The sequence below is a fragment of the Tachysurus vachellii genome, chromosome 13, assembly GCF_030014155.1.
Source record: "Tachysurus vachellii isolate PV-2020 chromosome 13, HZAU_Pvac_v1, whole genome shotgun sequence".
Taxonomy (NCBI): domain Eukaryota; kingdom Metazoa; phylum Chordata; class Actinopteri; order Siluriformes; family Bagridae; genus Tachysurus; species Tachysurus vachellii.
Window position 1 is genome coordinate 6916878 of NC_083472.1, and position 14311 is coordinate 6931188.

Below are 14311 nucleotides of genomic sequence, written 5' to 3' on the forward strand. Positions count from 1 at the left end.
ATGATTACATTGGAGTGGCTTACTGTATGAAATCAGACCTTATTTCCCAGGGTTTACACTTGACTCAATCAATGCACTTCAGAATAGTAACCACACGGTGGCAGTATAATCAAATACATTGCTTTATAGTGTTTCCAAATAATCACAACTCGTTAAATATCACTTCTTACTGGTACCATTTTAATGTCAAATTTTCTCCAACCCAAAACACTTCACCTTTGAAAGATGCAGGTTTCATTTTTATTAACAAACATTACAAATCTAAAGACAACCCAATTTATACATACAAAATATCCCAAGGATTTGAAATGTATGTATTTGTGGTTTCTTGAATGAATCTTTACACAGTTACTTTGATTAATGATGTAATCTTTTTTTCAATCCTGATTTTTTATTTTCTCCTGAGCGATCCTGTTAGAAAGCAGAAAGCAGTAATGTTGGCATGATGTAGGTCTGAAAAGTTTTTCCCAGCCACAAATTATAAAATTGCAAGCATCAGTGCAACCAGCTGCATGGTGATCAAAACAAATGTGAATAAACGTTCAATTTGAAAAAATATGGTATTTAATACTAAGCATAGACATGTACTGTGTGTGAACCTAATCTTAAATTTAAGCTTAAGTTACTGTAATATTGCGAAGGTTTTTCTGTTCCATACAACACACATTGCTGACATTAAAGGAATCTTATTTCACTCTTCACTGAGCTAAAGCTTGTATACACACTTTGGTTCCTTTGAGCATTTTTATCACTTAACATTCTTATTACAATGAAAGCTGGACAATGCACTTCACTTTACTCATGATGTTTATAAGCCTTTAGAGACGATGTCTAATTCTCACACATCCGTTCATTCAAACATAGCTGCAGTCAATCCAGTTTGTCTGAAGGTCTCGGCCACATGTTTGGAGTGATGGATTTTGGCTGAAAGGGCTTCGAACACATCATTCTGATCCTGTGCAGTGGCAGTTTTGTAAATAAACAGCCCCAAAGACTCCAAGCCTCTCATGCCAAGGTTCACACCGCAACCTTTCAGAAAAAAAAAACAAGTTACAGGAAGATTTCTCACATAAGATAATACATAAAAGCGTAAAAGTTGAAAAAGAAAGTATTTTAATTCACCATTCATTATTTTATTATTCATTATTAAATCTAAATCATATAAATCATGTATCAAGTAATTTAGAAAATGAACACGTTAAAAAAGTTTTTTAAGTAGGTGAAGAAGGAGATGGAGGAGGATGAATGCTAAATTGTAAATAATATGATTATGTATGCAAGAACATTTCTCCTAGTACACACATAAGCTTTGCCGATACCATGATTATCAGTATTATACACTTTCAGACAGTTGTATATCTGACATTCAGTACTAGACCTCAAAGTATTTGATATTTAGTTTTCAACCTGAAAGCAGAAATGAAAGTTAGTAGTATTATATAACTGATAAATCCTCCAGTATATTTAACAGTTAACTGAATATCTGACAGCACACGATATGGACAAAAGTTTGTGGACATTTGATTATCACCCATACATAATTATTCTCTCAACTGTTGCCATATTTGGAAGCCATCAATTTTGTTCTATTATGCTGCAACATTACAAGTTCCCTTCACTGAAATTAAGAGGTCCAAAGTTCTGGACAATGACAATGCCCCTGTGCACAAAGCGAGGCAAATGAATGTAATGAAAGAATTCAAGCAGTCTGTACAGGACGCTGAACTCAAATCCCTCTGGATGAACTGAAATCCCAACTGCACCCCATGCCTTCTTGCCCAACATCAGTGCCTGACTTTAATAATGCTCTTGTGGTTGAATGTTCAAATCCCAACAGCCATGTTCAAAAATTTAGAGTAAAGCCTACAACAAGCATATGTGTGTGAGGGTGTGATGGTCAGGCGTCCTCATACCTTTGGTCATACAGTAAACATAAAGTAAAGTAAAGTAAATTTGCCAGATAACATATCTGTATTTTAGACGTAAGCCAGACAGTAGTAGTGTTAGAAGTTCTGGTATCAGTTAGAAGTATTTTTGTACAGTTAGAAGTTTATCTTGAATAAAAAAGTCAAACAGTGGCCAAAAAAAAAAGCTTACCGGTATCAAAGTTTAGCATGCGGGCTGCCTCTCCTTCCACAGTGACGGCCACATTGTCACCCTCAATGTAGGCTGCACTGATGCGTCGGTGAGACAGCATGATCTCGAAGAGCCTGCGGCTGCACTGCATGCGGTGCAGAGTCAGCTCACTCACGCGGGGCTCGATATCTGTCTTATAAGCATTGAAGGATTGGTGAAAGATGTTCTTCATTATCTGAGATGGAAGGGTTGGAGGGAAAAATCATTAAAGAGGTGTGTGAATGTGTCTCGCAAACAAAAAACCTTCAAAAGAGTCTAATGATACTAATGTTAAGTAGCATAGCAGCATCAAGATGTCAAATGTGAACCTCTAGGGGGAACCAAAAAAAAAAAATCCTAGATGTTACCATGAGCCAACATAAAGAAGCAGGTTAATGCTACTGCCTCACATTATTGCCCCCGTCATCCTCCTGTGGTGTCTTGGTAACGTCTCCCCTATCCTCTGCACCCATCCACACACACACATACACACACACACACACACTTATTCTCCCTTGCTGTAACCAGGTAACAGCATGTGTTTTAGTGAATGACGTGCTCTGTCACACTGTCGGCTATGCGCTGTGACGCCACTGTCTTAATAAACCTCCTCACACTGTCTCACTCTTCAACTCTCTCTTTCTCCATTATTGTGTATGCTTCTCTTTCACCATTTTCCTCTAAGCTCTTTAGAGTAAAAACAGCCCTGGCCTTACCTTTATTTATACCCTTTCCTTCCTTTTCTTTCCACATCCACACACACTCCATCCATGAATGCGTATTCTATGGACCTGTGTATTATCTCAGCTTGATGGAATGTTCCTGCATCTTGTCATCAATTGACTCAGCACCCAACTGTTTTGTTTTCCTCTTAGTGCTGCACTCAGCAATGCTTTAGCAGCAGTGGGAGAAAATACATGAGATGTACTTTAAAGTGCAACTATGTAGAAATTCTAACTTGTGCAATTTACATCCTGCACTTCTAGTAAAACGAGAAGTAGCAAAATCAAAATAACTGAAACCAAATTGTTCTTCTATTTACTTTGGTGTGTGTCTCTTTTTTCCCTAGTGCCTTTTCTGTCTCTGCCTCAAATACCTGAGGGATCAGGTGAGCATGTGTGAGATATGCCCTATAGCGCACCAGTATTTATTAATAAATACATGGTAATCCCTACTGTACAGGTTGGGGACAGGGAAATCTGACATTTGGTCCAGTTTTTAATTTCTACAATAGGGGCAAAATATGATAATTTCCAATTAAGTCCTATTCAGACTGTATCAGTTTCTCAGGGTAATATACAGATATTAGAATATTATTCATTCATTCATTCATTTTCTACCGCTTATCTGAACACTCGAGTCACGGGGAGCCTGTGCCTGGTGTCAGGCCTGATTAATGCCTGATCTCAGGCGTCATTGGGCATCAAGGCAGGATACACCCTGGATGGAGTGCCAACCCATCGCCGGGCACACATACACACTCTCATTCACTCACACACTACGGACAATTTTTCCAGAGATGCCAATCAACCTACCATGCATGTCTTTGGACCGGGGAAGGAAACCGGAGTACCTGGAGGAAACCCCCGAGGCACGGGGAGAACATGCAAACTCCACACACACAAGGAGGCGGGAATCGAACCCCCAACCCTGGAGGTGTGAGGCGAACGTGCTAACCACTAAGCCAATGTGCCCCCCTATTATAATATTAGCTATTAGCTTTTTTGGCTGTTTTTATCATTCTAAAGATAAGAGTTTTGAATTAAATAGGGTTATAATTATATGAATAAATCATGAATCGATTAACACCAACTACTACAAATAAAAAAGACTTTATAATTATCATTGTAATCTCTTTAATGAATCTGCAAAATCACTCTTTACTGACTTTTTTAGCAGCTTCTGCGCTAGACGGTATAGAGAGTGCTATAATCCAAAACAACTATCCATCCATCCATTTTCTGTAGCACTTATGCTACAAGGGCTCATAGGGAACCTGGGGTCTATCCCCAGAGAACTCAGCGCACAAGGCAGGGAACATCCTGGACAGGGTGCCAACCCATCACAGGGTACAATTTGGTATACAATCAAACACCACCTACAATTTAGAGACACCACACAGCCTACAATGTCAGAACTGTGGTGGATTGATTAAACTACTGCTAAAGATCACAGCGTAGCCCCTGTAAAAGCTCAACATGGAACACATTCTTTAATAACTGTGATAATAATATTGATATAATACTGATGTTCGTGTATTTGCAGTCTGGAAATTTACACCACCTGCACTTTATATAGTGCCCCTTAGAATTTTCAGTATGGATTTTTACATGAAACTCACGGTACTCATGTTCATGATAAAAAACTAGTTGAAAAACTGAACCCCAGTGGCATGCAAAGACACATTAAAAGCATGAGAAACTGGAGCATGGTGTTATTCCCAGGCTTATTACCGAGGAGTTGGCCGTGTGACGCAGGAAACGCAGCATTTTCGAATCTGCAGATGTGCAGGCCAGGGCCATGTATCGGTTTCTAAATGTTCCATAGATCTTCAGGTGAAAACCAGGTTTGGCTGAGGTTTGAGAAGAGTTGCGAGGTTCTTTAGTAGCGTCAATGCCGTATGCTGAAAGGTCAAAGTACAGGCTGTGAGCCCTGATCTCTGGTGTTGGGACCTATAGAGAAAAGACCAAAGGTACAGTACCATTTCCTAAAAAGCACATAAAAATCTACAACTTATCCACCAGCATATATACAACTTATTCATATACAAATATTCATATATATCCATGTCCAATCGAAGTGGTCAGTTGTTTTCTGCTTAACTTAGTTCTACACACATTTCATGTAAGTACAATTCAAACCAAATCGCAAATGACTTTTATTCACCAGTATTTATTTAGCTTGAAAGGAAATGTTTTTTATTTTATGAATGAAAGGTCAGGTTTTGTATCTTCTATTTCTGGCAAAAGCTGTTGGTAGTCCAAAGAAGGAGCTGCTGCTCTTTCCAAACTTAATCACACCTTAATTGGTCTTGGTTTACACAGATCAAACAACAATTGGAAATTTGATTTCCTGGATACATTTTCTATGTAAGACACAATGCACTTGATGAGTAATTACTACTGTAATTCTCAGAATCACAGTATGACCTAGCAAGGTCACATAAGGAAATGATTTTGCTTTCAGCTGAAATGACCTAGGAAATGAGACTTAATGAGTCTCTGTCCTCAGAGAACTCTTTCATGTGCACACACAAATCAATCCCCTGTAAAAATCAAATGCAGTTCTACACACTGTTCAAACAATATAAGGAATGTGACCTTCAATACTCTGAATAGACTTGATCAAGCCAATTCCCAGAGTTTCAGTGTGTATAGCTGTCTGGGAGAGTATGTACACAAAGTCCTGTGTAGACCTTTCCTTGAACTTGTCTTCTTCCTATTTGTCACTGTACAACATCCAGTGACTATTAAATAACTTGTATTTATATCTCGCTCAGTTCTGGGTCGCTGGCAACAGCTGGGGAGTATGTTGTCCTTTTTTTCTATCTAAAAGCATCTTGGCATCTAATATTCAAAAACCCAAAGAGCAAAGATCCAGTGCTGCCAGTTATACCAGAGTGGTTCGAGGTTATAAATAGCAGGATATCAAATATGTTGTTGGTCTCTGTAGCTTTGCTGGAAACTCAGAGAGGTCGATAAGTTTTCAGGAATTAATAAACAAAGGAAATATATCTTAGGTTCAGTCACCTCATATCAGATTGTTCCCTTTGCCAGGCCTTTGCCTTTCATGTACTGTATATTGCCTAGGCTTTGATCTGGAAATTTCATTGGTATTATGTAAAATAAAAGGACATTTGTGACAACCCTAGTGGCTTGCTGATACATGGTGAATAATATACATGGTGAGTACAAACCCCTGCACAGAACTCATATTTAAACAAATGAACTGACAGGGTCTTATATAAAACTATGATAATTATGCACTAATAAACTGATGTAAGCAAAACACTAAAAAGTTGGAACAAATAACCAATTAGTTGTTGTTATTATTTTAACAGGCTACATAAAAATATATAATGAATAGTATTGTTAGTATCTTGCTAGTAATGAAAAAATAATGTGGTTCAAATGTATGCTTCCTATACCACTGTATCCTTTCCCTGCATCCATCACCATTAATGAGTTAAGCATCTTTAAGACTGACCTGCCTTTGGTCCAGCCTCTCTATCGTGGCATTGGCTCCGTAGGCATGACAGGACTCTACTATGTACTCTGAACTGATTCCCAGTACAGAGCAGGAGTCACCACAAGAGCCGTCAGCCACTACAATGATTCGGGGCCGTTCGCCACTAGGGATCCTCCTCAGATACTCATCTGTGAACTAGGGAGGTAGAGAGCGAGCGAGAAAGAGAGAGAGAGAGAGAGAGAGAGAGAGAGAGAGAGAGAGAGAGAGAGAGAGAGAGAGAGAGAGAGAGAGAGAGAGAGAGAGAGAGCAAGAGAGAGAGAGAGGGAGAGAGGTTTTATAGTCTCATGAAATAAATAGTACATAAGTAAAAATAACCAAGTTTGTCCTCAGAGGTTTGTAAACACTTGTAAATTCAACAAGTGTAAAATCACAGATAATGATAATCATATATACATGCAAATAATTACTGTACATCCAGAAATGGAAGGTTTATAGAATCTTAAAGGTATCTATTTATTTACAAAAAAGTTATTATTCTGAATAATTGTACTTTTTTGTCCTCCTATATTCATTTACACAAAGTTTTACACCACTAAAAAGATCAGGCTTAAATATTTTTCTTTTGATATTTTGCCAATTCACTTCATTTGGTTTTTGTGCATTAGAACTTTATTATGAACAATATTAATTTTAAACCATACATCTGACTTTCTCTTCGTTCATTATGTTACTTTCTTATATTGAACATGTCTTAAGTTTGAATACATTTATTAAACTTCAAATGATGTATTTTGAATAGCTAATGCCACTATTAATTGAGTACTACTTTGTAGTAGAGCTTCTCTGTGCACTGACGAACATCTGACTCACCAGATTGACATCATGTCACCCCAAATTCCTTTAAATTGAATTTGACTCAATTCTAGTTTGCACATCAGAGGAGGCCAAAAACACTGATAAGACTGAATACACCCAGCAGACAAACCAACTGCAAACACTTCAGCTGTTTATCAATAAACCAACAGCTTTATGTTTAATTATCTGTGACCTTGGCATTGAGATTCATGCAAAAAAAGGGAAGAAAACTCAAGGATTACTGTTTTTTCCTCTCACAGGCAGTTCAGTAATTCAGCAGAGTGAGGAAGAGATATGGAAGCCAAGGAAACCCAAACAAAAGTCTGTCACGACTAAAAATAAAAGCTTTTTCATTTCCAGACCAAAACAAGCACTCCAACAGCAGGCGGTGAAAGAATCTGGCTCTTACAAAAGAATAAGATGGAGGAGAGAAAAGCAGCAGGTCAGTTCTGAATCAGATCTCTGATCTGAGACCCAATAACAGAGAGAGAGAGAGAGAGAGAGAGAGAGAGAGAGAAAGAGAGAGTGAGAGAGAGAGAGAGAGAGAGAGAGAGAGAGAAAGAGAGAGAGAGTGCGCACGCGAGAGAGAGAGAGGGAGAGAGAGAGATAGTACTATAGTACAAAGACCAAAGAAGAACAGTTAATCTATTAAAGGGTTTATTGCTCTTGCTTGTCTTGTTCTTACGTCATTGCTGTTACCCAGCCTTTTCTAAACACAATCACCTGTCCTTAATGGCCATCACAGCCAGCTCCATGCTCGCTGCTGCTTACTGTAGTGTGCTGCTAATCATTCTGCACAATCACAATACTGTGATTGTAATTCTGTCATTTTAAAATGACTTAACAGCCAAGTCTGCTGTGACAGAACTCCAAACATAAAAGCATTCATGAAATGAGTAATACAGACAGCCTCCAGCATTCATCAGGTGTTCCTCTGGCATGAAAGGGCAAGAAGCAATTTCCGGAGCTCACTGTGATATGCTTTGAGCATTCGCTTCTCATTATGTGTTCTATATCTGCAAAAGCATGTTATTTCTCTGCATGCCAGGCCATTTTAATGCTCAAGGCTTCATCAATCTTGTGAAAGCAACATTGTTTTACTGATAGCTGTGAACTAAAGATTGTAATCTTATTTTGTAATTTTGTGAAACGCATCTCAACTTGACAACCTAACTCCTCTGCCAGGAAGCTGAACTTTGTCCTGATGGCCAAATCCGAGAAATAGTTTCACTTTCCCTCTTCTAACCTCATTTATCCTCTCTCTCTTTCCTTCATTAATCAAGTTGTGTTATCTTCTTATTCATCACGGCATAGAAAACAATTATCACCTTGAAGGTGGGCAAGTATCCAGTAATCCAAAAAGAGCACCACACAGTATATCATCTACATCTTCTCCTGTTTCCAGGAAATGCTCTGAGAGTCATGCTGATATGATTATTACTTCTTTCAAAGAATTTGCAAAGAAGCATCAAAGTCAAGTAAATCTTCCATCTTTTGTGCTTTTGAGATGAATAGAATTTGTCAAAAAATCTGTGGGAAACTCTGAAATACCTCTTGGGAATAAGAATGGTCACTTAGAGCTACAACCAGTGATGCATGAATAAGCTAGAGTGTTACAATGGTAGAGCTACAATCAGGGACGTGTTAATAAAACTAGAGTGTTACAGTGGTAGAGCTACAATCAGGGACGTGTTAATAAAACTAGAGTGTTACAGTGGTAGAGCTACAATCAGGGACGTGTTAATAAAACTAGAGTGTTACAGTGGTAGAGCTACAATCAGGGACGGGTTAATAAAACTAGAGTGTTACAGTGGTAGAGCTACAATCAGGGACGTGTTAATAAAACTAGAGTGTTACAGTGGTAAAGCTACAATCAGGGACGTGTTAATAAAACTAGAGTGTTACAGTGTTAGAGCTACAACCAGGGACGCGTTAATAAAACTAGAGTGTTACAGTGGTAGAGCTACAATCAGGGACGTGTTAATAAAGCTAGAGTGTTACAGTGGTAGAGCTACAATCAGGGATGTGTTAATAAAATTAGAGTGTTACAGTGGTAGAGCTACAATCAGGGACGTGTTAATAAAGCTAGAGTGTTACAATGGTAGAGCTACAATCAGGGACATGTTAATAAAGCTAGAGTGTTACAGTGGTAGAGCTACAACCAGGGACGTGTTAATAAAACTAGAGTGTTACAGTGGTAGAGCTACAATGAAGGACGTGTTAATAAAACTAGAGTGTTACAGTGGTAGAGCTACAATCAGAGATGTGTTAATAAAGCCAGAGTGTTACAGTGGTAGAGCTACAATCAGGGACGTGTTAATAAAGCTAGAGTGTTACAGTGGTAGAGCTACAATCAGGGACGTGTTAATAAAGCTAGAGTGTTACAGTGGTAGAGCTACAATCAGAGATGTGTTAATAAAGCCAGAGTGTTACAGTGGTAGAGCTACAATCAGGGACGTGTTAATAAAGCTAGAGTGTTACAGTGGTAGAGCTACAATCAGGGACGTGTTAATAAAGCTAGAGTGTTACAGTGGTAGAGCTACAACCAGGGATGTGTTAATTTAAAAAAAACTCTCAGGAACTTATACAGGACTAACCTCCCCACTCTGCCATACATGAATCAATGCAAGGAGCCATGACCTCCCTGAACACAACCCAACAGGTGTAAAACAAAAAAGTAGACATTACATGACTATCCAAAAAAGTCCAGCTCATTAACAAGCATGACCAGCAGTGACTACATTGCATATGTTTTTTTTCATACTATTTTTTTTGCATATGTTTGTCTAAATTCAGTTAAGATGTGAGTGACTGCTCATTGGTTTCAGATCCAGACCCATAATTTATTTCAGTTTGTGTGACTTTACATTCAGTGGCTCGTGTTAAATGGGACAGAATGATGGCCGATTCGGTCACTTCATATTTATGCTCGTTTCTCTGAGATCATCTAGGAGTTCACTGTAAGGAACATAATGAGACTGTTTTTATAATAAGGTTCATTGCCAGCTGGCATTAGCTTAGGGGCAACAGTAAGACTTTTGGCTCCTCTGACCTGGACAGTGTTAGTTGGGACCAGGCCACAGTGTTTACTTTACTCCCAGCTTTCCACACGTTAAATAACCCCAGGGTTTGTCAAAAATAAAAAAAAACTGTTAGCTAATGAAATGTAGCTATTTAGAAAATCTCCTATCTGCCTCTGTTCTCTTCAGAAATGAGTAACACTATGAGACACTTAATCATTCTTTACTCACCTGTTTGCCATTTTCTGCAGTCTGTTCAAATATTTGCTTGCAGGACCTTGTTTCATCTTTTATACAATATCTGTCTCTAAATTGCGTTCCCTTTTCTCTCTCCAAGTTAATAGGCTTTATTTGTTCAAAATATTTAAAATAAATCAATAAAAATAAATCATTTAATCAGTGAATCAACAGGTTACTCAGTTTCGATTTCAAAGGTGTTACATCCACATTTTCTCTGGACAAGGATTCAATAGAAAAAGATCATATGCACAAACAAGATCGAAAAACAGAACAATTATTAGATTAAGCCTCAAAACTTTAGCATCTTATGCCATACAAACTAGAGCTGCAATTTCCTAAGATATTAGAGGTATCATATATTCAAACACATATATAATAAAATAGCATGATTTGCAAGGCTGGCAAGCCAAAAGTCACCTTAAACACAACTGGTTATTGAGTTTGATTATTGTTTGTTAATTAGCTTATTTTTGTTCAACAATCAGGGACTTAATTTTGTACCTCATTTATTCATAATAAAACGGGCAGGATAGCTTCATATGGTGTACATGTGGCCTTACATGTGAACAAGGTGAGAAGGAAGAGAAAAATGGTTGTGTGTCAGTGTTATTTATTGCTAATACTGCATCATATGTCACTTTGTGATTTTGCTGAAGGCTTTGGTAATGCATGAACGCACACACAAGATGGTATCCAAGTCATTCTCACCATTGTGGATAAAAAGGAGGAAACAAACCAATAGTTAAGCTAAATTTATTTTTGCTTTAATCTAGCAAAACAACTACTATAGCAACGTATTTTTAAAAAAATGTAATGAGGTTGGTCAAAGTCTCATTCTGAAACAAAGTGATGAGTAATTAATTTATATTCATTTCAAAAACATTCCACCTACACACTCGGTATCTGGAGGATATTAACATGCTACAGCCTTGTGCCTCAATAAAATGTAATAACAGGTTAGGATCAGGACGTTGTTCACATTCCTTTCGAGTGATGAATGGTATGCTAACATTACATCTTGTTTAATACATCTCTAAAAATTATATTAGTATTAGGCTAATTCATCCACAGCCTTTAAGAATAATGATTAAAATAGTGTGGTGTAGTTCATTTTATTGAGAAAATAAGTACAAAATTACGTTTACTGTATGTTTACTACATATAATATTTCTAAGAAACCAGGATTGTGGAAGATAATAATCATGATCAGATCAAATAAATGCAAATAGGTGAGGTTGCAATAATTGTTGAATGCCACATTGCATTTGATTTGAGTAGCATGTGAAGTCATACCAAATACCAATACTAAACAACTACAATACTGGTATTGGAAGCCCAATACTTGAGAGCTTTGCTTACTGTTTGCATAAAGGAGTGGCCTTTACCTCTGCCCTTTACTAAATCTGTCACTCAAATGACCAAGCCCTTTCGACAACTAGCTGTTGCTTATTATTTCATCTCTTTACGTTTATGGTTATGGCCAGAGAGCTTTTATGTTTCACCAGAGACATGCATGCATGCTAATTAAGCTCACTCTTTTGTGAAGCAGTTGATTTAATTTATTTTTGTTTATTAAACCATGTGACCACAGTTCTATTCCCAGCATTGTTTTGAAATGTAATGAGCCTAACAGCACAATGAGGCAAGATCTCACTCAGATGTGTAGCTACAGGACAGGTAAGATTGGCATGGGGCATGGAGCATTGACAGTGACACCAATGGCTGGTACACGGATAGTGATGTGCCTTACCTAAAACCTCAGATATTATAACAGCATCTCAAAAGACTAAAAATAAAACCCCCAAAAGAGGCCTAACTCATTTTGTATGTTATCTGTCAGATCTGTGTGAATTGAATGCACATGGGCATGTCAAAATAAAGAAAATATACCTATTAGGAAGCAAAAAGACAAAGAGGAAGTAAAAGCAAGAGAAAAGGAAGCAGGCCAGTGGAAAGTGTTGAAAATAAATCAATAAATGATGACAATCGCAAACCAGAAAACAGAAATGTTGTCTTTGTGTTGGTTTCTTATGGTTCCTAATAAGCGATTGCTTAAAACAGCCAACTTACACTGCTACAATGATTTAGATCCACCTTGGTTAGATATAAATAAAATTTGTTTTGGGGTCAGACTTGGGGTCATAAGACTTATTTTAAGGGTTAGATTTAAATGATTAACATTCAAATGTAATAGTCTTTTCCATGTGGGTGACATGATGTGTATCTGAGTGACAGGGTGTGTATTTAGGTAGCAGGGTGTGTATTTAGGTAGCAGGGTGTGTGTCTGGGTGGCCCAGTGGCTCACACTGTCTCCTCACAGTGTTTATGTTTTTTTCTTCAGGGTTCTACCTATCCTCTTACTGTGCAACAACATGCAGATAGGTGGGTGGGCTATGTGAAATTGGTTCTAGTTGTAAATGTAGGTGTAAATGTGCAGATCCATCTTGATGCTTACCAGGAGGAATAATGAAGATACTATGAATAAATTAATGATTATAGTATGTTTTTCTCTCCAAAATGATGTGTGTGCTAATAATCGAGAATTTTGTTAACGATGGTCCCATGATATCTCCTGGCCTATCCTGGTATCCCCATCTTTTAAAGCACACAAGCTCTGTATATTTGTGTTAAACATCTGGCCACGTCGCCTATGTGATAAAGAGTAATCTGTTTTGTGAGTGGACGACCTCACTTACCTTAGTGCCTAAGTGGACTCTCACGTCGACTTTCTGCTTCTTTTGCTCCAGCACGCTGAGCAGATACTCCTGAAACACGCCGATCCGCGTAAAGAAGTGCTCGTTGTGCCAACAGCCCTCCATGTTATCGAAGTCCACTCCGAGACTGAGCAGAAAGCGCACACTGCAGGGGTCCAGGGCAATCTGCTGCGGCCGGCAGAGTAGTGCGCTGCGTGTGCGCTCGTCCAACACGGTGAGCTTCAGGACCTTACCGCTGCGGACAGCAACCAGCGCCGCCGTTAGCCCCACCGGCCCGGAGCCCACCACCAGCAACGAGATGCGCGCCCGCCACTGCCGCAGCCCGTCCACGCTCCCTTTCACTACCACGTACACAGCCACGGCCAACAGCGTGCTGAGCGCCGTGTCGTACGCCACGCTGCCGTAGTGATCCTGCGCGCCGCCGCTCTCCGGGTCTTCCGCTCGCACCCCGTTCATAACGCGCTCAGACGGTACAGCGAGCCAACACCGAGCCTCGGACAGCTTTGCCCATCGCGCTCTACCGCGCGTACAGAAAGGAGTCGAAAAGACGCAAGTAAAGGTGCTCTCGCTACGATTACATTTTCTACAAACCTGCTCCAGTCGGTACAATCCTTTTGTGCAACTTTAAATGTGTGCACTCGGCGCGTAAAGTCTGAAATGGAGTCAAGTATCAAACGTCGCGGTGCTGAACTGACTGCTGCGCACGAGTGTGTGCGCGTGTGTCTTTGTCTGCTCTGTGTGTGTGTGTGTGTGAGAGAGAGACAGAGAGAGAGAGAGAGAGAGAGAGAGAGACTCAGCGCCTGTGTGATTGGATGTTTGTTTGCACTCTGTCTAGACACGCCTCTTTTGAGAGCCTTTCGAAACGGGACCTCAAACTTACTATGTCGCAACCCAACAAGATTTCCACCAATATCGCCAGTATTGCATCAACATAATTCTATATCACCAGCTTATAAAGCACGTAAAGTGATGCGATGCATCTTTGGCTTTAAGTCGTCCAAGTCGTAGTGTGCACATATCCACATGTCTCACTGCAGAAACTTTCTTACTGGAAAAACCTCCATGAAGTTGATTATTTTTCAATAACAACAAAAAAATCAGAAAGAGTTTTATTCTTCTTTGCAGCAACTTTCCAATAATAAGAATAATAATTACTGTTTTAATTGATCAAGGATCAGC

General features: G+C 39.0%; 1 protein-coding gene across 1 annotated transcript; it reads right to left on the reverse strand.

The window, feature by feature from the left end:
* Positions 1–217: 217 nt before the first annotated feature.
* On the reverse strand, positions 218–13875 carry si:dkey-234i14.6 (uncharacterized). The gene is made up of 5 exons (XM_060885742.1): positions 13115–13875; positions 6322–6498; positions 4569–4787; positions 2098–2311; positions 218–1029 (listed from the first exon to the last, which is right to left on the reverse strand). Exons 1-5 carry the CDS (start codon positions 13586–13588, stop codon positions 851–853), a joined length of 1263 nt encoding a protein of 420 aa, XP_060741725.1. The 5' UTR covers positions 13589–13875; the 3' UTR covers positions 218–850.
* Positions 13876–14311: the final 436 nt, after the last annotated feature.